At 35.6% G+C, this 25,000-nt stretch overlaps 1 protein-coding gene across 4 annotated transcripts in view; it reads right to left on the reverse strand.

The window, feature by feature from the left end:
• The window catches only part of Foxp2 (forkhead box P2), a 343,109-nt gene that overhangs the window by 8,096 nt on the left and 310,013 nt on the right, over window positions 1–25,000 (reverse strand). For all 4 annotated transcript variants that reach the window (XM_057765108.1, XM_057765116.1, XM_057765099.1 and 1 more), the window contains 5 exons: window positions 24,227–24,303; window positions 23,986–24,087; window positions 21,463–21,584; window positions 20,348–20,417; window positions 19,414–19,577 (listed from right to left, as the gene is read on the reverse strand). In XM_057765108.1, coding sequence (XP_057621091.1) covers window positions 19,414–19,577; window positions 20,348–20,417; window positions 21,463–21,584; window positions 23,986–24,087; window positions 24,227–24,303 — 535 coding nt within the window. The remainder of the gene's footprint in view (window positions 1–19,413; window positions 19,578–20,347; window positions 20,418–21,462; window positions 21,585–23,985; window positions 24,088–24,226; window positions 24,304–25,000) is intronic.

Consider the following 25,000-nt stretch of genomic DNA (forward strand, 5'->3'; position numbering starts at 1 on the left):
TCATATGAGAAGTTGTATTAAATCTGAAGCATGGAACTGTTGAGGTAAAGCTTTATTTGTCATGCTTTTAAATCTTCATGTTTCTATTGATATCCGGTACAACAAAACACAAAATAAAACTAGTCTCTGGCATAATTACTGTCAACAGAACAACTTATAAATGAGGAAAGTACAATTTATAATATATACATAGAATAAACAGCATTGTTTGCATGACAAACTTTTTACCAAATAAAAGATAGATCAGTTGATTTGTAAGTTGGTAATGTGTGTAATTAGGAAAATGTGCATCATTGGAGAAAAGGGAAACTCTATTTACACATGAGTGTGCTACATGCCTGTTCCCCAAGGTACTGCAGAATAGTAAAAGCTTGAAGCCATAGAAACATACTGTGAGAATCACTATAAAGGCACATTCAAATGTGGAGAATAAGAAAATTTACAACTAAACTCAACTCTTGTTTCATTGAACTATCACTTTGAGTAAAACGATGGGTGAACCTACTAACTGTTATAGTATCATGCACTTGTGTCTAGAAGTTTAAGCATTTATTAAATCGAATGTCAATATTCACCAAGTACTCTCTAAAATATACAAATGAAATTATCTAATAAGATTACCTTTGAAAGTTCATATCCATTTAATGACTTTTATAAAAATGACATTTTGATTTAATAATAGTTATAAGTTGTATTTATAATTTTAGATTTCCCCAATTCAATCTAGGATTCAGAACATTTTAGTGAATATCAAACTCCAAGTGCTGGGGATAATTAGAATAAACTCTTAAGGTTAAGATAATAGTTACCTTTTACCTAATTAGGTCTGATAAATGGACTGTGTATATTTATCAGACCTTTCAAGTTTAAACAGCTATTTCCAGATATATGTAACTATCAAAATGTATAGACCAGGCATCAAGGTGCACGCCTGGAATTCCAGTACTCAGGAAGCTGTGGTAGAGTAATAGTAAATTTGATGTCAACATGGGTTACATTTGATGTCAGCCTGGGCTACATTTGATGTCAGCCTGGGCTAAATCATGAGTTTCTCGGTCAGCACACTGGATGACATTGTCCTATGTCCCTTTTTTCTTATTTATAACTTTTTATACTTTTAACTGAGGGCTTGCCCTCTTGTGTCATGGTGTCGCCTCAACTGTCTTGGAACTCTGAGAAGACCCAGAAAGCCCCTCATTGGCAGCTTCCTTTTCCTCCATGTCTACCACCTGGCCTATTTGTGTTTTCTTTGGGAGCTTTTATTCAAATAAAGAACATTATGGAAAGTCTTCAAGCTCTCAAATAAAGAAAAACAACAAGGAGAATGCATTATAAAGATATGAGCAATAAGTTTTACAAAAGGATAACTACAGTTATATTCCCTTGCATCTTAGGTAAATTTTAGTATGTAAGGATTTTTTTCAGTACATCATTGTCCTGTGTAAATACACATCCAAATTTAGACAATGGCGCTGCTGAAACATTAAAATAAAACACTACAGTATACTCAGTAAGCTACTGTCTGATATTAACTTACTTATATGAAATCATATTTCTAATAACAAGTAACATTGATACTCAAATTATCCTCTTCAAAACACTGCTCTTAGTTTTTTCTCCAAGCCATTGGGCTCCCACTCAGCTGGTCACCATCAATACACACAGAGCCTGGAATTAACTTCTATACATTATCCTACCTAGCACACCATCCCTGTAATTTAAGGACCAATACATATAGACTGAACTCTCTCTCTAGACTATGGCTATAATGATATCGATCTTCTTCTTGAAACTCTAAAGCATTTTTTAAATTATTAATGCTGAAATTTCAAACCATAGAATCTCTGAATCCTACACTACATCAAACATGAGGTTATTTTATTTGAAGTTTCTGTTTCTCAGGTCAATAGACAGGTACATTCAAGGGTTTGAATGTAGGCAGAGCTAGAACCAACACACAAGCTAGCCTCTGCAGTATTTCTCAGGTCCTTTCAATGTCTGCTGTTCTATACTGCTTTAACCTCATTTAATCACTTAACTCTCCAAAGTGGTAGTGGTGCCTTGTCTTGCTGATTAGATCATGAAGTTTATAAGTGAGGACACTTATATATAGGAAATACCTATTCAATGTAGCTGATGGATAAATTATCCTCAAGTCAGAAAGAGTTTCCTTTACATCCACTTTAAAAGAAAGAAATTTTTTCTAGAAATCAGATATGCTTGGATTCTTTTCTATTCAGAAATGAATAGTTAATGAAGAAATTATCAGAGCTAGAAGGAGATACATTTTTTCTTATGATTTTGGTTTTCATTAGGAAATTTACTAACATAATTCAAATCATAGTCAATAATTATTACCATTCAACAGCAAGACATGATTATAACCAATATAATGCCTAAGAAACCAACAGAAAACTGCAGAAGAGATTTGAATGTCCCACAGGACAAACTGATTGGAAGTTACAGCTCCTGTGCCTAAAGATTGGTTGACTCCTATCAAGAGAAATACATTATTCATTGCGAATATCTTTAATATTACCATAGTATCATCTCAATTTTCATTTCCTCATTTAGGTACTCTAGGTGATTCATGGGTTCATTTGTATGTTGTGTGCCAACGAAGAAGAAATAGTGAGACTGAGATGGCTCTCTCTCTTTTCTCATACACACACACAGCCCACATGCCTTTTGGGTGTTAAGTTTATTGAGAATTAGTTTAATCTTGTGGTTGTTATCAATATCTTTCTCTTATTGCTTTCATCATAGGGATACTAAAATTGCTTTTGATTAAGAACATAGTGTATATTTTTGTAGCTTCCATTTTTTACAGACTTCAATGTATCATATGTAGGATAACTAATACTGCTTTTGGAAAAAAAACTAAAATTCCTTCTAGGGAAAATTTGCCTCTCAGTTCTCCATCTTAGAAACACTTATGGAAACTTACATAAAAGGGACTTTGCCTTTTCTACCCAGTGCCTCAACATGAATCTTCCACTCAAGTGAAATCATCTGAAGGGTTTTAATTACAAGGGAGTCATTCAGCAAACTAGGTTTTTATGTATTTAGTATTTTGATTAGTTTGAGAGTGTAGCATAAGGAATACTGAACAGATTAGTCACCTCATTTGTAATCTTCAGTCATGCAGCAATGGCTAGATAGTGAAGAATACAATGGACTCTGGGGGGCAGAATACTTAGTCTGGAAGCTGGGCTCTTTTCCTAATAGGTTAACAAGGCTACTGCGATCTTAACATACCCATTGTATTTCTTTTAAGTCATAGACAAGAGACACAAAAAGTTCTAGTTTTTACAATTGCTATGAAAGATAAATGAATGTCTCTCTATATATTAAAGTGTGAATAATGTGATTCCATGCCTGGGTCACGAGTGATCAGTAAATATTAGATCACAATATACATAAAACTTTATTTCTTTTCATCAATGAAGATATGTCATAAAGACAGAAATTTATGGTTAAACATCAATATGCACTCTTTTTCCTAAATGATATTTTAATCTTCTCTCCAGAGCAAAATATTTACAAGTATCTCAGAAATGATATAAATTAAACAAAACAAAAATACTTGTGGCACATGTTTCAGATGCCAGTATTGAGGAAATACCCTTTCATAAAAGAATAAGGAAGTAAAATAAATAACACATCTGTTACTATAATTATTCAAGAGAATGATTAAGGAACACATCCTGAACACCACGAAGCTAAGGCAAAAGCTCAGGTCGGGTCTCAGATTATTTTACATCACACGGAAAGCTAATTTCAAAGGAGAGGAGCCAGCATCGACATGCTCTGCTCAGAGAGCTTCTACGTTTATTCTCCCCGTCATCCATCACAGGGCTCATCATTAGCTTGTCATTAAAATCATTAACATACATGCATTGAGTGGTCCGGGCTTGTATCACATTTGCTGAGCACACTGGGGCTTACTCAGTTCTGATAATACACATTGAGCTAGGGAAACCTGGAATAGATTAAAATGCAAATTTTAAGAAACATAGCAATTTTTATGTATATTATATTTATATGCCTATGAGAAGAGATAATTTTTGTGCCAGAAATTCCATTATGTTCACAATTAAGTCAAATCCCCTTTATCTATAAGGATGTTAATGTTTCGATGACATTTTGCTTTGTTTTGCCATTTTCTGTCTTATTGGTCTTTTGATTTTGATTTTTGGTGGCTTTTGTTTATTTGTTAATTTCTTTCTCTTTTTTGTTTTTCCTCTTTCTTTTTTTGGGAAAGAGTGGAGGGGAGAGAGAGAGAGGGCGGCAAGGAGAGAGAGAGAGAGAGAAAGAGAGAGAGAGAGAGAGAGGAGAGAGAGAGAGCTGTGGGAGAGGAAACATGAGCAAAATATATTGGATGGAAAAAAAGTTAGTTAAAATGATTTAGTGTTACTTTGTTAAGGAAACCAGACAACATTATCAATATTTCCTCTTGCTAATATTAATTTAATGAAAATTTATTCAATGTTTCCATAATTGAGACACTGTTGAAATTTTACTATCTATCTAAGAACCAATGACCTAAAATGAGAGAAATACATTCTCAACAATTCTAGTTTGGTGAGGAATAAAGGTCCTAAGAAAAGGAGTAATTTACGGATACAGGAATTCATAGGTGGGAGATATTATTTCCTTCTGAGAATTATTCTAATCAATTAAAATACTTATACATACTTGGTGGCATTGATTAAAGAGAATAAAACAAGGACATGCTAAGACTGACATGATAGCAATTGTTGATTCTCTTGCTGGACTTGAAGAGCTAGGCCTTTATCATAACACATGCCCCTAGGGATATGAAATGCATCACTGCTTCCCTCTGCTTCTGAATTTCAATTGTCCTACACATTAAACTTTGGTCCTTGCAAAACCCCATAATAATAAAGTGGATGTAACTTCAAAAGAATGTATCACAACAGACTACAGGAACAAAATATCTAATATTTGAACACTGAAGATATCTAAAAACTTTACCAGAAAGTTAAAAGCACACCAAAAACTTCTATTTGGGTTTACAAATCTTCATTGTTTCATTTATGAGAGTTTAAAAAAAGGAATAGTGAACTTATTTATAATATATGCACATAGAATCATGGATGTTTAGATTAAATGCACTTCTCAGTCATTCTTTTGCCTGTGTTTATCAAATATTTGTATTATTAGAGGGAATAGCACAAGCCCTGAGTTTAGAAGTGTAGAAGTGCAATGAGATCTATCTCAATAATCAATGTCATATTCCTCGTAAAGCAGTGAAGATATGGCATGTACTTCTAAGTGGATATTAAAGTAATTTCAACTTTGATTTTTAAAATCAATTATTTATTCATGTTAGTAATGGATATTTCCTCAAACTAGAATATAGTACTTCAGTATGAATGCTGTAAATTTTTTCTTTCCATGAGGGAGAAATATTGAATTCAACAACTCTGTCTTATTTCTCCATTTAGCAGTAACTACAGAAAAGCAAGGATTTAATTTTCTTGCTTGAAGAAAGCATGATGTCTTACATTTTGAAGACATTTGTACTTGGGGGATTAAAAATATTTAGAACTTCTTTAAATAATTGTATGGAAAGATTCAATTAATGCTGGCAATATATAATATCTTCTTTTATTTCCTAACAAAGTCAGAAAATAAAACCACCCAGTACTTCTAGGCAGATAAAAGTTATCCCTGTTTTGGGAAAAAATAAAGCATTCAATTTATGTATAAACACAGGGAAGAGGAGAGACAGGGACAATAGTTCCTGTCCTCACAAGTCCCTTTCAAAAGTTATGTGCTTTTAGATTTATTTATTTTGTTTTATGTGTATGAGTGTTCTGCCCAAACATATGTATGTACAGAATATGTGTGTCATTCTCCCAAGTGTGTGTACGTACACCACATGTGTGCCTGATTCCCATGGATATCAGCAGAGGGAATCAGACCCTTGGGAATTGGCATCAGGGATGGTTATGAGTTACCATTTGAGTGTTGGGATTTGAACCCAGGTTCTCTGAAAGAGCAAGTGCTCTCAAATGCTGAGCCACCTCGTTACCCACAGTCCTCATACCTTTCAATCTCATAGAGGAAATAATTACACAATTGAAATATGCTACAACAAAAACAGTGATGCATGCCACAGTAGAGAAAGTGCTGAGAGATGGAGGATAGACTCTGAGAATGTAAACTATGATGGTCTCGGGGGAGGGTGCATTTTTGGATAGGATTTGACGTATTTGAAAATTGTTACTCAGAGACAAGAGAAAGGACAGAGTGGAAATGGGGGGGGCAGATAGAATCTTACATAAATTATCAAAGTCGTGGGGGTTTCTAATATAATAATAAAGTTAGAAAATTAGAACAAGATCAGAGAGTGAAAAGCCTTTTATCTGCATCACAGAAAGTATATGTTTCTGTGATTTCAGTGGAAGGCTATTGACCATTTGAGGGTAGAGAAATGATACAGTTGAAGTTTTAGGATTGTACCGAGTGCGGAACAATGAGGTTACCGCTGGGAGCTGCCCAATGCAGTGTGGTAAGGTGGGTGCCGAGATCCACGACAAATAGGTACTAGAAATGATGGGAAAGAGCAATTTAGGCTGCAGGCTGTGGAGTAAAAAGATTTTGCATTTTTGGGCTCTTAAATTTTTGTGTATGTGAAAGGCTTCCTTCTGTACTCTACCAAGGCACAAGGAAAGCTTGTGATCTCACATGAGACATTGATGGCACTATATATATATTTGGTTTTAATGCTCAAAAAGCTGTGGGTGTGACCTCAGAAGGCTTTGGCATTAGCAGTGAAAATGACATGACGAAAGTGAAGTTATCCACATGTCTTGGTGATACTGACGCTAACGGCAACAACAGTAACAATAATATTGATCCATGGTCTCTGTAAACATTACTTAGATCTAATTTTCGGTCTGGGATTTTATGCCATTTTAAGGAAAAATGTTTTTGAATGAATGCTTTAAAAGGGGGGGGGGCATTTTTGGGTTGTTTTGCCCAGCCTTGGTAGAAGGGGAGGAGCTTGGTCCTGCCTTAACTCAATATGCTTTTATTGACACCCATGGGAGACTTTCCCTGTATCAGCAGGAACAGGGGAGGGGTAGATTGTGAGGGGTGGGGTGGCAGAGGAAAGATGGAGGAAGACTTGGGGAGAGGAGTGGGAAACTAGTGATATAAAATTAATTTATAAAAAAAGAGGGCATTTAATTTCGCTTTCTCAAATGGAAAAAAAATACTTTTCCATAGCAAAGTAGCAAAAGAGAAAAAGGGTACTTGAATTTAAAAAATAAACTTTAAATACATTTGATTTTTTAACTGATATATGAGGAAATGAAAATGGCAAGCTTATGCAATTATAATATACATACTTACTGTGAAAATATTCAAATTACTTTTGAAAGACCCCCATGCCCATGTACTATGTTAAACTTTGCTGAAATTCAGCTGGGCCCCTCAGCTCAGCCGATGCTAAAACTGGGTATCTATGGGTTGCAGACTCACTGACTAGGCTAAGAAGAGGGAATCCTCCACCCCCCAAGGCAGTCTATCTAAACTGTCAAATTTGCTGCAGAGTGCTCTATCTAGCTTTGTGGTTTTTCGGGGATACTCCACCCACAAAGACATCCTATCTAAATTGTCAACTTGCTACAGGGTGTTTTATCTGTCTTTATGGTTTTTCGGGGAAATCCGAGAATAGACATGGGGCCATTCCCAGGATGAGCTAAACCCACCAATTTGAGAGCCAATGAAATGCTTGTACTATACTACCCTCTTATGTAATCATTTTTTCCTATAAATATGGCTGTTTGAATTTGCCCGGGGAGGGCTGTTGGCGTAAGCTACTGTTGCACCCTCAGGCGCCTGTGTAATCATTAAAGATACCTCTTGCTGATTGCATCTGTTGGCCTGAATTATTGAGACTGGGGGATTTCTCCCACCACCCTTGAAAATGAGGGTCTTTCACTTTAAACGATCTATCTATGAAAATAGTTACCATTCTTATAACCAAAGCTTTCCAAATCAATTCTAGTACATTATCACAATCTACTGTTTTTCTGCATACTCTCTTAGGAAACGAGTCTTTTAAGAAATATGTATCCTATACTCTTGATGGTCTTGCTTAATGTCTTCTCTCCACATTTTAAAAATACATGTACCTTATCATATTTTCAGAGACCAACCCATTCTAACAACTTTTTCTCAATCTTCTAAACCTGTGCCTCTCTTGGAGGCCTGGCCAATGTGAAGGACAGGGTCGCTAAGAATGAGACCCATGGTTTAGTCACGTGTCCATTCTCAACATACATGGCCCTAAAACTGAGCTGAATCAGTTACACTTGTGATTTATGTAGGCAAATAAACAGTCAATATCAGTAACTTCCATTAAACTCAATCTAAGAATTGCTTTTATGCTAACTCTAACTGACAACCACACCCTTCATGACGTAGTTTTATCCCTCTGTGTACATGAAAGCTTTCTTCATCCCTTTGTTTTGGTTTCTGTAATGACTGAGATACTTGGCAGATTGGAAAAACTCAGACTATGTCATATAGGGGATGTTTCACTAGTAAGTGCTCATTTGTGGTTATTAAAAAAAAAAGAATGCAGTTTGCCGTATTTGAGGGATCTGCAAAGTAACAGTTGATTTTTGTATTCCAGTTAATCGCTCAGTTTTACAGAGGCACTCGGTAAATGCGTATTCTCAAACCACAGAGGGCAAGTTACATTAATACACTGACTTGCTGCCTGAAGGAACGTGTTGCTCCTTTTGTTGTGAAAATTATAAGGACCTAAGGCATCAGTGAAGGAGAAGAAATGTTAATGTTTGCCTGCACCCTACAGCAGAGTCACAGTACAAGAGCAAAGTTTATCTTTTTAGATTGTGGTCACACAGCCTAATCCCTAGAGGGATGTAAATTCTCTCCACTTTATCCTTGTTCAAGACTTAGCTAATGGTCTTATAAACTCTTCCTGCCTTTCTTTTGAAGGAGAAAGTCCTATAAGTAGAGTGAAGTATTCCAAATCCATTTAAGTCAATGGAGGTCAGACTAGTGTCTCAGTAGTGCTTTCTCATTTTTAATTATGACAATATTATCAAATATAATGATTAAAGTATTTATACTTTGTCGTGGTTTGTGAGAGACTCAATGATACAATGTAAATATGATTAAACCATAAAGTTTGGCATGAGTGCTTAGTTGTGCGAAGCTTGCTGCTGAATGTGTAAACTCTAAATTCAACCCCTAGTGCCACAAACAATCCTGTTATATCCATCAGTCAATCAATCTATCTATCTCTTTCAATGAAATGTAAATGTACATGCATATGTACTCTCTGAAGCTAGTGATTAAATATTAAGTCTTAAAATACATGATACATGTCAACAATATTGCGAAAAAAATTTCAGAACCATAACTACAATATGGAAGATTTTAATAAAAATCATATCAATAATGTAAAGATTAAATGTTACAAAAGAATAAAATTTTTATGTGGCTTATTCATTATAGGATATTTCCTTATCACCTTTATTCATATGTCCTAGCTATCTGAGAACACTTTAAATATATTTAACATAGTGTATCTCCTAAAAGAAAAGTACAACATGCTCCGGTCCCATAATAGTGTGCTATTACTGTAAAACATTACTTCTCAGATAATATTCAATCGTATATTCCGAAAGTGCAATTGATGTTTATTTGTACTAAATGCAATTTGAATATTTTTGACATCTGTGGGATATAAACCTCCAAAAGGAAAAGTTCACAGTCATACAATTCATCCCGATCCTTTATTTACACTTGTGTCCTAACTGGTAATTAATAACATATTAAAAATTTAAAAATATAATAAAATAATAAAATATTAGGATAGATATTCTGTGGACATATGATATACACTGATTTCATGGTTTCTGCTGATTTCATAAAACAATGTCACAAACTTTCTAGTTAAAAGAAAATTCAAGAGCAAACTGGGGTTTCTCTTAAATAACTTCATTCCCCTCAGTATGTAGTACATACTGTCAAACAAATAACAATAACCATATATCTAGGCTACTAAAATAAACAAGGTATACAATTAGCAATCTGTCAATTTCATATTTGTCTATTTGCCAGTGACAAAACCCTTGTTCATCCTATGCAAATTTTTTTCATATATAAAATTCTAAAATATAAATACAGAAATCTTCATGATAGAGTTAATTTTATGAGAATGATTGTTTATATTTGCTACTTTTGAATAAATAACTTCTATTTAATTGATTGGAAATGCGTAAAAATTGCAAGCTTAGTTATTCCATTTATATAGTCTGTTTGAAATGAAAAACAATGTCTTGAAGAGAAATTGGTGATTTGTTGTTTATGAGACAGAGTTTATTATAACATGTTATAGAAATAAACTTATAAGTAAAGTTAAAATTTCAAATAAAATGTTTACTTTTTTGGGATTATGGATATTTATCATCATCATTTAAGGGGTTGTTTACAAATTGTTATTAGTCTTAGTCAAAGAAAAAAAAACAAAGCAAAAAAGGTAAATTAAAAAATCTCTCTAAAGGAAAAAAGGGAGATATAATACAGAAAAATGAGATAAAGAGGTAGATTATTGAATCTACTTTAATCCAAAAAACAACTATTAATTTCAAAATATTTTACATTGGTGTGGATTTTTGTTATTGATAAAAATTTAAAGTTAATTTTGTTATACTGTATGCATGCGTCTACTCTAGGTTTAGGGTACTATGTTTATATAACTCATTTTAAACTACGGGGATGTCCCCAGCTAGGTCCTTGTGCAGTAGAGGAGAGGGTGCCTGAACTGGCCTTGTCTCATAGTCAGACTGATGAATATCTTGCATATCACCATAGAACCTTCATCCAGCGATGGATGGAGATAGAGACAGAGACCCACATTGGAGCACTGGACTGAGCTCCCAAGATCCAGTTAAAGGGCAGGAGGGAGAATATGAACAAGGAAGTCAAGACCGCGAGGGGTTGGTCCACCCACTGAGACAGTGTGCCTAATCTAATGGGAGCTCACCAAACCCAGCTGGACTGGGACTGAACGAGCATGTGATCAAACTGGACCCTCTGAATGTGGCTGACAATTGGGGCCAACTGAGAAGCCAATGATAATGGCACTGGGATTTGTCTCTACTGCATGTACTGGCTTTTTGGGAGCCTAGTCTGTTTGAATGAACACCTTCCTAGGCCTGGATGGAGCGGGAGGGCCTTAGACTTTCCACAGGGCAGGGTATCCTGCCCTCTCATAGGATTGGAGGGAGAGGGGTAGGGAAAGTGGGAGAGTGGGAGGGAAATGGGAGGAGGGGAGGAAGGGGAAATTTTGAATGGTATTATTTATAAAGCAATGTTTGCTTTTTAAAAGAAAGAAAATCATTTGATAAATTTTTACAAAATGAGAACTACTCAGGCTAATAACAGTAATTTACACTTCTGGGCATAAAGAATATATGTCATTCTACTTGAGATTTTATTCTTTCAAAAGATATTCCAAATATTGTCCGTAGTAATAGATAGACTCTTATAGTATAAACCTAAGTACATTTTAGAGAAATACTTAATTTTTCAGCTCAGATAGAGGAATGACAATATTATTCCAGCAACCAGGATTAAAAAAAAATCTCACTCTCATTTTACCAACCAAGAAGTTACAAAAACATATCTTGATTAATATATTTCATTTTTAAAATTTAATATTGTCTAGTATTTCTGTGATATCATTTAGTATTAAATGGATCAATACTATTGTGATATAAATATGTATTTAGATATTTCCTCTAGGCAGAAACTTTACATTAGTCCTACAAAATAAAATTCCACCTCTTTTTCTCTTGATGGAGATGAAAACTTTCCTTCTTGAAAAAATCTGCTAGATATAAACAAATAAATTCTATTTTAAATTTAAAGCTAGGATCGAATTTTAATATTAGCACACTTAATAAACCCTTTTTAATGAAGTAGACATTTTAGTATTTGATTGCAAATTACTCTTATTTTCAGAGAATTTTTATGCTGCCTATGGATGTATACTAGTACTTGAATATTCTGTGTTTCTTACATGTATGATTTTCACAGACTTTCAAACAGGTCTAAGGACTCTTCCATTTCTCATCTGTCATTAATCGAAATAAAATTATAGCTCAGATCTCGACTCTTACTTAGCAAGTAGTGCTTCTTTCTTGCTGTCCCAACTCTGCTTAGAATCACCCTATAAATCTGTTTGGCCTTATTCCTTGGACCAAGCTTCAGTCTGCAACAGCAGGATACAAGGGTTCATGGGTATGTATACTAGTTTCTGTCTAAAGTAACTTGGCTTCTTCGATTCTGACTTCTTGAAGATCTTGATCTCAGTCTTATCAAGATCTTGATTTCAGTCTTATCTCTGATGACCCCATGGGTTGGTGGCTACCGTGTTTGCCCTGACTGTGGCTTATTTTTTCTCACTGTCAATTTTCCGCAGCAAAAATGTTCTCCTTCTCAGTTGGCTTGACTTTAGTTGTCACCTAGGGTATCTTTGTAGGCATTGATTTCCACCTGGACTTCACATACTTCATGCTACTACTTGCTGTGTCTAGCCTTTGAGACCTCTGGTAGACCTAATCCCTAGCTCTGACAACTTCAGTTGTCTCCTAAGCATGCATTATTACACTCTGTATAAAACATGAAAATAGATTAGAAAATGAAAACAGTATGAATCTGTTATGAACCTAGCGCATCACCTCTTTGTTAATTACCAAAAGGACTGTGGCTTTAATGTTGCCGTTATCAGCAGTAAGATAACACAGCATGACCCCTGACTGCCTATCCTTTCGTCTTTTAAATGTTTAGCTAATGTTACTTCAAAGCTGAAGAACAACTTAAGAAACATTCATTCTCTCTAGTGACAATAAACTGTTTATTTTTTTGTTGCTTATATAAATTAGATTGATGTCTTTCTGTCTATCTATCTAATCATCTACCTGTTAGTTAATTCTATCCTAATGATAGATACTGCTTATGGAATACAGCATCCCTGTGCTTTAATGAATTAATTCACATTTAAATATCATTAATGATTTATAGAAATGGTAAATTTTAATTTATTTAAAGGAGGTCAAATATGTCGACTTCCTAAGTCTATTGTCAAAAGCAAAATTTAAATTTTTGGGGAGGATATGTAGTCTTTACTTTTTTAGAAGTATTAAAAAATAATATACAAGCAAAATTTGTCCTCTAACCATTTAGTGAATGATTCTTTGACCCTTAATGATAGAAATTTTCCTCAAATGGCAGAGAAAAGGAAGATGTATCTTCTAACAAACACCCTCTTTAGAAATGAAACAGAATCAGTACGCTACAACACTGTCAGCCAAAGTCGTCTGACACACTTAGCCTAAATTGTGGGATTTCACACCATGGATGTCAGATAACATCAGTAAAGTTCTATGAAAACCTTCAAAACCCTATAGGAACCCACAAAGTCCCACAGTTGGCACGGTGGGGACATTAGACATTTTAGCAGAAGACACTGTACCTCTGGTAGAATCTTTTTATTAAGAGGAACTAGAAGGATTTGTAAGTACCGCATACAGGGACTGGAATAATGTCAAAAAGAACAGCAGCTACTGATCCATACTTGCCGCACTTGACAAAGGCGAAGAGATGACAGAGAGCTGCCATCGTCATGAGTTCTGAACAGTCATTTCGGAAAGAGATCTCAAAGCTAACTAGCAAAGTTAATGAAAAAGTTTAGACGTTAAATAAAAATGGAACTAAATCAGAACAAAAAATTACCAGAAACCTAGAAAGGTTAGGAGATAAAAATTAAAGATGAGTGAAACAGTGTTAATGAATAAATCTGGGACAACACACATGGAGCCGAGAAGGACTTTTTCTTTCAGAACTGTATAATGTGACATAAAGGCCCACAACAGCAGACAAATAAGACTGCCTTCACAGCAGCAAAAACAATGAGAGGGAACACACTGGCTCAGATTATCAGTCACTTTTAACTTTTTTTAAAAAAAATTTAGAACCACACCACTTTCAAATGCTTTTTTGTCCACAGGGAGAACTAACATTTGTGGAAATTTTTATATAAAATATCACTAACCAAAGGAGTAGAATCTGCAAATTTTAAGTTTTAGAAAAAGAAAAAAAAAGGGAGACAAAAAGGAATGTTATAGATTTGAAAATCATGTCTCTCATGACTCATGGTGTAGTCTCAATACCATCTTAGAAAATGGGAATCTGGTTGACCCTTTTGGCTGGCTATCTTTGTGACAAACTGGATACTGACAGGAGAGGCTAAAACAGAATGTATTGGGGTGATTTGACAACTTCTTCAAGCTCTCCAGGAGTCAAAGATGCTGCCAAGATGACTGAGACAGATGTGACTTAGAAACTTTGAAGGGACACAGAATACACACTGGTCAGAGAGGTAAATATGACTTGACTGCAATTATCTACCAGCACATACCCCTTTCCCAGGACACACACTCCTCTCAACCCCAAATGCTTATCTTCTAAAGACACAACAATTTGTTTTTTAACCTTACATGTACCAAAGTAATAATGTTCTCTATAGTATATCACTAGCTCTTAGACTCAGTATTTTCTCCCATAAGATGAAGAAAATGATAATCACTTACAACCGAGATTAAATATTGAGCGAAGAAAACAGAGAGTAAGAGGGCTAAGAAAAACTTGTAAGAAGTTATCTGAAAATTCACCAGTGGAAAACACTAGTAATCAGATGGAAAACCCCATGAAAATGGGCATCTTAGCAGAGACAACTTAGGGAGAACATTAATTCTGATCTCTAGATAGAGAGCTGGAAAATGCAAAAATGAGGATCTCATTTAAGACTGCACAAGAGAAAGTGAATCTGAGCCAACTCCTTGAGGATGGGGAGCAACTGGTGCTTAATAAGGAGGAAACAGTGGGGCTGTGCTGATTATTGGGACTTCATCATATTGTGGCACCATTGCTTGCCTTGGGTTGGGTAAAGGAAACATGTGGACTACCTCTGTCAGTATGGCTTCACCTTTCAGGTCGGGTTCGAATATCTTTTTCTCTTCTAATTTAACACACGTGAGAAAGCAGTATGCTCAATTACTTCAGTGTAAACACAACATCAATTGGACTTTATAAATAATTTAAAAAATAAATATATAAAGTCAAAAGCATCCTTTACACTTGTTCATAAAGTGGGATGGTCCGAAAACTCTTTGAATAGTGCTATAAAATGGAGGTGTAAAGGGCTGAGGAGATAGTTTAGCTGGTGAAGTGCTGGGTACACAAGATTGAGGACCTGAGGTTGGATCCCTACACCACTTAATGCTCACATTAGAGCTATTTATTGTTCTAAAGTTTTGATATCCCTTCTTCAGGGACCTAGCCGGGTCATGAATTTTATTCCTGTAGGTAGTGCTTTGTGTAGCTCCACTGTTTCCAATGACCTGGCCATACGTCTAAAACATCATACATTCTTAACAACGTTGGCCTTAACCTAGGGGTATCTGCAGAATGAGCATGCGTGTCTTCTGCACATCCAGATGCAATAAGATCCATTCAGGAATAAAATGGGGAGCCACTCTGTTAGAAGCAAGAATCCAAAGTTAAATTCTGACAGAAAAATTAATTGGAAAAACCTCCTGGGAAACAGAATCATTATAACAAGGAGAAGAAGAATTTATGTAAGACAACACTGAAACAAAATACAGGGTTGAAAAGCAGACAGTCTGGGACAAAAATGGATTTATTTGGAAAAGCTTTCTTTTGCAAAAACAAATTTTGTAGTGTAAGAACAGTATTAGGAAGAAGAGTGGAATATTTAGGGAAATTATTCATATCTCTAGCAACTTCAAGTGCACATTCACATCCAACCACATCACTATTTTGGAACTGAATAGAAATCTAAACAAACTATGCATTTCTCATGTCTTTGTTACCCTCAGAATCTGAGGACATTTAATTTCTTCGACTCCATAAGCAAAAGCATGAAGTTATCACTTTTCATTTTGGCTCTGTCTTCTATTTTGCAGTGAATCTTAGAGTGGCTATGAGCTTTGTTCTTTCTCTTCTTAGAATAGAGTCAGGTGCCTTTCTCATTTTTATGCTAAAAGACTTCTTAGATTAATTCATTGTTTTCCTCCATTCTTTGCATTTAATTTAAGGCAGATACTATAGTTACTAGAACCTACTAAAATTACTCTTACTCATCCAGATGTCCTAATTAAAAACATCCTGATATTACTGCTGTCAACTACCGTACATGCAATATGATTTCAGAGAGTTTGCCTCCAAAGCAGACAGTGACTGCACCAAACCCAAGCCCATAACACTGATCAAGCTCCACACTGACGAGCACAATACCATAACTTGCTAGTTAGTAACGTAGTAGTCTGGTCCCATCTTCATATATTCTAAATCCTGTATTTACCTATGTATTCAAAATTCCTGTCCAACCCAATTCTTCCTGTTTCTGAGCACATGAGTGACTAATTCTGGATTGGTATTTTCTCTGTTAAGGTTGTTCACTGCCAACCACTTCAATTAGTATCTTCTTATGTCTCCAATCCCATTTCCCATTGACTGTGAGCAATGAGCCCCATGCATTCCTCTGTTTGCTCACTTTTAATGGGGTGTTTACTTCAGGTACCATAAGAGAGGTTAGAGTCAGAGAAAAGATACTCTTTGGGAAAATGATCTAGAAATGTAGTTTAGTGGACGGAAAGTATTAAAACTGCAAAGTGTGTTTTGTGTTGCTTTAAGTCTCACTTATGATTGCAATAGGATATTACAATCAGTCCTATCAATCAGTACTAAGTAGGGATGTACCATAACAAGCATCATTATTTCCAGGAACTCAGTCTATTTGCATAAATCTCTAAGGTAGGCATTACTAAGAGTTCGGGGGAGGAGGGAAAGAGGAAGAAAAATAAACCAAGGAAAAAGAACCTGTTCATTCCCATTGGGTAGTGCAGCATCTGAAGCCGGACCACTAACAATCTGATGAGGTTGAGCTGCACTGATACCTGCTAATACCTGAACAGACCACAGAAAGCTGAAGGAGCAGCTCAGAGAGATTGGAAGTATCAATGTTGACTCAATATTTTGCAGGATAATTACAAACTTGATTTTCATTTATATTACTCTGGAAAAGGCAAGGTAAGGGATTCCTCTAATTTTTAACTTTCTTTGAAATCTATTTCCTACACAGAAAAGGAGGCTTTTGTTTCATCTATGGAAAATAAATGCAGATATTTTTTTCTATGTGTTGGTTCATGTCAGTATAACATACATAATTCATTAACTGAATGACTTTTGTACAAACTGATAATGTTACTATATGAAAAATTCAAATATATTTTTAATAATTTTTGCATACTACTATTTCTTTTAGATATTTCATAATTAAACTTTAAATTAACAATAAACTGAATGATTGGAACTACCAATTGTCAAATGAAAAATACTATGGACTCAACAAAGCCATTATTTAGGCAAATTATTATTTCAGGTTCTAAAATACAGTGTTTAATAAACTATTTTATTAAGTCATTAATTTTTTATTCTAATATTCGTAGCACCGGACAATTAAACTTGTGAAAATCTCTTCCTTCTTCATGGTTTGCATCAGCCTCTTCATACTGCACGGGAGCAAGGGAAAGAGCACCCACAGTTCACACACTGCCTTTACTAATGCCTTTCATATAAGCTCCCCCCTTTTAAATGCAGAAAACCAGGATCTAACTCTTGTTGGGTGTTTAAAGATGAATTCTTTTGGCATTTGCATAGGGAGTGAGCATTAGCACAGCCAGGAGAGCAACTGAAAGGAAAAGCCTCCAGCTACTACTGCATGGCTGACAGGGTGATGATGCTGTATGTGAAAACTTTTGTCTGATTGCTCCTTTTTCTTGCTTAGAGTACGGCTAGTCTCAAGAGCATATATTCATGATCTTTTTACTTGGGGTTTTATCACTCCTTTTGTATTATTTAATACAACTAAAGACGGATTTTTCCATTTTGGAAAAGTAATGGCTTGGAATCTGAGGAAACACTTTAATGACTGCGGTGTGTTCTGCAAAGACGATGGAGTGGAAGTACCATCCATCAGTCAGGCAGACGGTCTCAAAGACATCTGATGGCAGTGGAAGGTCTTTTAAAAATCAACAAAATAATAACTTGCGGAAGGTCAAGTAAAAATGGGTACATAGCAGGGTTCTTTGTCTCTTTCAGAGCTTTGACTGGGCCCTTAATGGGGGATACAAAGAGTCCAGTGTGGTAGCACATGCCTGTAATCCCAGCAATGCTGAGGAGGCTGAGACAGGACTGATGTGAGCTTGAGCCTGTGCTACAATGTGAGACACTGTTTCATGAACAAAACAAAAGATAAAAGAAAAATCACAAAGAATAAAATATAAAAATGAAGGCAAGGAGTAATCTTCTATCAGTAATGTGCCTCTAAGCAGCTCTCAGAGTAACTCAGGGAAGGATAGCTGAAACATGTGAACATCATCCCACCAGCTAAGAAGCACATGTACTTCAACACTCAGCTTTAATTATTTCTCCAGGAATGCTCATTTTTGCCAGGGTCAGTACTTTTTAGTAAACAAGAAACTAACGTGCCCGACACTACTGAATAAGACCTGGCGTTTAAAAAAGTGTCATACACTTTCCTGAAATCCACAATACATCAATTTTTAATACTTCTACTCTCTCAGCTCCATTAAAAAGATGGTAGGGGAAAGATTTTAGAGTAATTAATGATATAGTTAGCTGCTAAATATTAATAGGAATCGTAGTCTTGCATAAAATATAACATATAAACCTTGCCAATACAGACGCTCCAGTAATTAAGCTTGAATATGTAATTACACTGATTTATAAGACAGGCAAAAAGTTACACTTTACCAGCTTCTGTGTAAACTGTGGGTAACAGTTAAACTTTGCATTTTACGCTTTATAAAAATGGGCAATGTCTTGACTACAGTTCATAAATGGTTTAGAGTCCTGTAATGGTAGTAAAAGTTATGACAACTTACCCTATCACGAATATTCATATTATGCCATATAAACCAAATTGTGATAATGACCCACCCATAAGATGGAGATTCTTCAGAGACAGCAATTATTGCCCAGCAGGGCTTTAGTAGTATTAAGAATTTGTAGAAGAATGCTATCAATACTAAATAAGCACTTGGGATAATCTGTAAGATGTGTGAGCAACAATTTACTTTATATATTACGGACATGGTACAAGACAACTCTACTTAAACTTTTATGATTTTACTCAAACACCATGGTAAACTTCAGAAAAAAAAAAATACCAAATTCAGAAGCATGAGAATATATTTTCATCCTTCTCAGGAGTCTGTTAACCACACTTACATGTGTGGCTGAGGTGAGCAGCCCGGACTGCTGTTCCCATTGCTGTCGATGTGGTCCAGGGAACCATTGAGGTCTTCATGGACGGCCTGCAGGAGGCCACTGGAGGCGTTATTGATCAGTCCAGGGTTACTTAGCAAAGGCAAACTGCTCTCTGCCAAGGCAGCCTAGTGGATGGACAAGGAGCAAGATAGCTTTAGCACGCCTGCCCTCTGACATCATTGAAACAGCACATCTCTCTCTCTCTTCAGTGCTTGCACACCGCCTTACAGACATCTCAGAAGCACTTAAATAAAATGTATGGAAAGACAAAAATTCCTGAATGGTCACTTGCAATCGAGATAGCAAGGGCATTAATGGGATGTGAACATATAAACATTAGCTCCCACAGCAAACTTTCGCACTCATGTGTTAACCTTTTGCATAATGAAATGTTGATTCCTCACGTGTTCAGAAATACTCTAGGATAATATAAGCAGTTGCTCTGCTTTTTAAAAATGACCAGAACTTAACTCAAAATAAAGAAGTCCTGACATTTGCCTCCTCTGCATAAAAATTATATATTATAATTAAACTTTAAAGTTTTTGCCACAAGCACCATGTTCCCCAACACTATGATGTGAAATCATTTATGACAGCCTGGATAAATATTAATGCATAGCCACATGCATTTGCAAAAGCTTCTATCAATCTAGCATTTGCAGGAAAACTGAGTGTTCCAGATTTTGCCACAGGGTGTCCTTCTTGCTTCTTCACATCAAAAGTAGCTTGAATAAGAATCAGTGCTTTCCATAGTACTAGGTACTACAACTTCCTTGGATGATAAACCAACTATATAGAACAATCATAATCTCACCTAATAGAAAGCATGCCAAACAATAAAGTATTCAAACATCCAGAGAGAACAATAATAGCAACATGTATTTAATGATATTACCTGCAGACTGGCATTAAGAGCTGCTCCATAGCCCAAACTTGTAGGTATATTTTTTACTAAAGTTGGACTTCTGGAAAAAATTACATAGGATTTATGAATTTAAATATGAAATACGTGGATATAAAATATAAATTTTTCTGCAGTTTATATCAACCTGGTTCACAATTTTTTTAAAAAAAAATGGAAAAAACTTTAGCCTATGGAGTGGAGTTAACTTGGGCCATTATCATGGACTTACTTCTGGTTTCCTGAGGGTTTTATTTCCAAGAACAACTAAAGATCATATAAAAACTTAAAAATGTAAATACACAAAACAATTACCAATTTGATGTAATCAGGATATAATTAATGGTTAATTTCTGGAACACCATAAATTAACATAACAAATTACCATAGTTAATTAAATGACAACATAATGGATTAACTATTTCTTGAATGTAGAAATTAGCACATACTTGACTACAGAAATCAAAACTCTAGGGCCAGGAGTAGACAATCTGCATTAAAAGCATCACATAAAAAACAGTGGTGGTTTGGGGGAGTGGGTAAATTCTGCATGGAGTTGATTAGCTTAGAAAAAAAAAAAAAAAAACCCAAACTTTCCATGCAAGTAACTTCTTCAAACTAGTGTGTCTTGATCATCTGTTACATTGTACAGAAAACTGTGTTGACTGAAAACAAATGAGATAAGCCCAATAGCAAACTCTGTCGAGGGAAAAAAATAATGATAAAGACTATAGGAAATAAAAATCATATGTTTTAAATAAAGTTTCTCAAGAGCACCAGTGCAGGCACCATCAGCTTTACTTAGAAACAGTCTTTGTCCTCTATTACATCAGGCAGATATCTCCCACTGGAAACTACAACCCATTCTGAATTTACGCTTTTGATGTAAGTCAAAAGCAGAATTGTTAAAAACAATAACAAAAATATTTTCATGGAAAATCATTGGTCGGCTACTGATTTGTGCATGTATACTAAATTCAAAAGGCAGCTCACAGCCAAGAATGTGAGCATGCCTTCAGCTGACACTTCCCGTACCCCACCCCCACCCTCGAGCATCCACTTTTCCAGTGGATGCAGGATACAGGATTACAAAACTGTCACACACATACCCTGTTATCTTTTGTGACCTTCGCTTCTGGTATTCTACTTCATCCACAGTCCACACTGCTCCTTTCACATTTTCTACTCGAACAAAACATTTGTGCAGGCTAAGATTATGACGTACTGCATTCTAAATCAGACGGGAGAGAGCCAAAAGGAGCAAAAATAATATTATTTAATAAGGAAGCCCCAACACAGTGCTTTATTGATCTTACTTGATCAGAGTGAAATTTTCTAAGATGTTTAAGTATAAAAATCAAAATATGGCATGATATTACAACCCCCCAACTTACAAATTACTGGAATCTGCAGTTTGAACTTTGTGATAAGAGAACCTTCCAAGCTATTTTAATAATAGCTGTGTCAAAACCTTTCTTTCATTGAACTGGTCTAAATTGCAATATCTGTACAAATTACAGTATCTTTGAAAATGCCAGAACAATTAGGTCAGCTCTGTTGTGTCCCTGATCAAGCACTCAGGGATGGTTGAAATGTCCAAAGGAACCAGTCCCGCTTGAGGTATTAAAATGCTAAAAAGGATACAGTGACAAGTGTTAATTTTGCACAAAGCTTTATGCAAATAAGCTCAAAGGCATTCTTTTCATCCCTATAATAATGAAATGACAGAGTTTGTTTATTCTGTATTATTACATGACATATGCAACTTACAGTGTACTGTTCTGACTGCACAATAAGACACACTTAGATTTTTTTTTTAAATTCCCAATAAAGTTTTTGTAAATGTTAAACTCAATTGAAAGTCAGGGCTAGAACCCGAGAGTACGTTTCTTCCCATAATGATTATGCAAACAGATGTTGTTGGCAGCTTTGTATTAGAGTAATTACTCAACATTAACATTTTTAAATCAAATTAAGTCATTCCTAAAATTTTAACTATAATAAATATACAGTACACAACATAATTTACCTTCCGTATTTTCCATAATTCAAATTATGAACCCAAGCAAATATTTCTTGCTGTCGGGGTACATTGTCACATATAGCTATCAAGTACTCTGAAATGACCTAATTCTTATTTCAAGAATATAAAACAAAGTAATTTTGATGAAGATTTCTTTCTATTTGCACAAAGACAAGCTTCTGGTTTGCTTTAAGAGAAGAATTCTTTTTTTTTTTTTTTAAAAAAAAAAAAGCATAAGCAGATCTAGCATCTGACCTGAAATCCAAGGATTTGATTGATCTTAATGCCCATGGCTCTGAATATGATAATTTTAATATTAATGAGCAAATGAGCAGTTTTATTATGCATGCGATATAGTTAGAACTAATAAGCTGTTCAGAATGAGTTTTGCTGGATCCCCGAGCTGTGGAGATGAGACCAAGCTAAGATATTAAATCACCTTTCATTTCTTTTAAAATTTCTCTCAGTAAATCAAATGACAGAACATTCTTTACATTCTCTAATGAGTAACAAAAGAAAATGTAAACCTTCAACATAAATATGAGTTACTGAAAACACTTTAAAGCATATATCATGTAGATTATCCATGACATGTTCATCATATAAAATACACACTAAGTAACTGTGGAAATAAAACAATTACATTCATTTACAGTACTGCATACTGTAGCAACTAATAACATCTAAACATTTTGTAAATTAAAAGCATTCTGAGCCTGGCACCCATATATCTGTAATCGCCTGCCAGATTAATTTGCATTTTAAATCCAAATTAATTCACTTTAGCGTATCTCACAGTCTAAAATTCTTAGTATGCTGATGAATGCTTTGCAGCTTCTATTCTTCTGAGCTACAAACATTTTCCCCTTTTGTACCAAATGGCTTGTGGCTAATTGATGTTTCTGACTGCTTTTTGAAATGAAAATAAAACAGTTCACTTAGTCTGTGCTGAGTGCCCTTATCTTTCCAGACGTTGCTCATTTCCAAAAATAGATGCACAGAACTAACATTTTTTTTTAGCTCCTTGTAAGATACAGACAATGAAGTTGTTTGGACAGGGGTATAGATGAGCCCTTTTGTCTAAGTAAATAAACTGCGTTTATGTTCTGACAGGGTAATATTCACTTTACTTTCTTTTAGTTCCAGCTGAGTAGCCAGGGCCCTCACTCCCGTGGCAGCTTCAGTCTGTATGATGAGGTATGATGTGTACAAAAGGAGCAGACCAGGACAAAACCTACAGCCTCCATTTGTTGCACAAGCCAAACAGACATTTTTCAAACTAATTAGCCAATAATATGCAAGAGAAAAAGTAATATCGTGCGACTAACAAAGGTGTTGATGATTGAGTGCTCACACTGTAATTAGTGTGTCAGGCCCTCGTTTCTCTGCCAAGCCTCAGCTATTAATTGCACCAAATTAGAAAACTATATCAGAGGCAAAATTATTCTTTCACTTGTCATTTTGAGAGAGGGAATTCATTCCATTCAAGAGGCAGGTTAAAAAGAGGGGAAGCAGATACTAATCTGCTTATGTCATGTAAATAAATGCTCCTTGTATTCTCTGGAAGGAACTGTGCTGGGCACCTTGGAACTGGAGGGGAAACAGTTACCTTCCACGTTGCAGCGTTCCGCCGGAAGTAAGCGAATGTCCGTGTAAACCAGCTGTAAATTTCATTAAGTGTTAACTGTCTGTCAGAGGACTCCATGATAGCCTGGAATGAGACGAGATACGGAGTGACACAGAATAATGCTTTACTAAGCAGGCTCGATGGCACTTCCTCATCCAAGCCTTACTTTAAGCGCTAATGAATTTTAATTTAATCAGCCAGAGTTAATTTTCCCTCTACTTACCTGCCTTATGAGAGTTGCATAAGTAAATGGAGGCCTAACATCTGCATTTTTATAAAATTCGTAGTTCGGGGCAATCTCTATAAAAATAATAATAAGAAAAACTGTTAATTCTGCTAATATTTCTCAGGAAACAGAATTGATTTTTTTTTTCATATTTTCCCCCAGTATCGGTCAAATGATTTGGTGAGAAACCACCGAGAGTGAGAGCACGGAGCATGGCAGTGGAATTGAATTATACAGAAAAGGCCATTTCTGACACGAAGTGCAAATGAGGCGTCCCCTAGATGTTCACAGTACTTCAGGGGCAGTGTGACCAGCTGGCCTGAGGTTTTTTGTTTTTTTTTTTTCTTCTACCAGCCAGGTCTTCTTTTAAGCGGGTGGTTTAGGCGTGTTCTTACATGGACTTTTGCCCCTTGCCATAATCTCTACTTTCTCCTCTAATACTTCTTAATGTAGAACAGGGTCAACTCTTGACATCTGCCTCTGTGGCCACCTAGCAAGGAGGCAATAGCCCCTCCCAACTCCCATGTTGAAAATGTAGAAGATCACGTCACATTTCGTGAAAGAGGGCTCTGGACTCGTAAAGGTTACAGTGTGTGACTGATTGTCCAGATGCCCCAAAGTGGGCTGGTGGGACGGCAGAGGGGGGAAGGGCGAAGAGATGAGCAAAGGTGACTTTTTACAATATGCAAAATTTCTCCTGAGGATGCTCTTAAGCAAATCCCATTGCTGGCATCAGGATCCCTGGTCCAAGAGCACCTAGGCAGTGCCTGG

Source organism: Chionomys nivalis, chromosome 1 (assembly GCF_950005125.1).
Source record: "Chionomys nivalis chromosome 1, mChiNiv1.1, whole genome shotgun sequence".
Lineage (NCBI taxonomy): Eukaryota > Metazoa > Chordata > Mammalia > Rodentia > Cricetidae > Chionomys > Chionomys nivalis.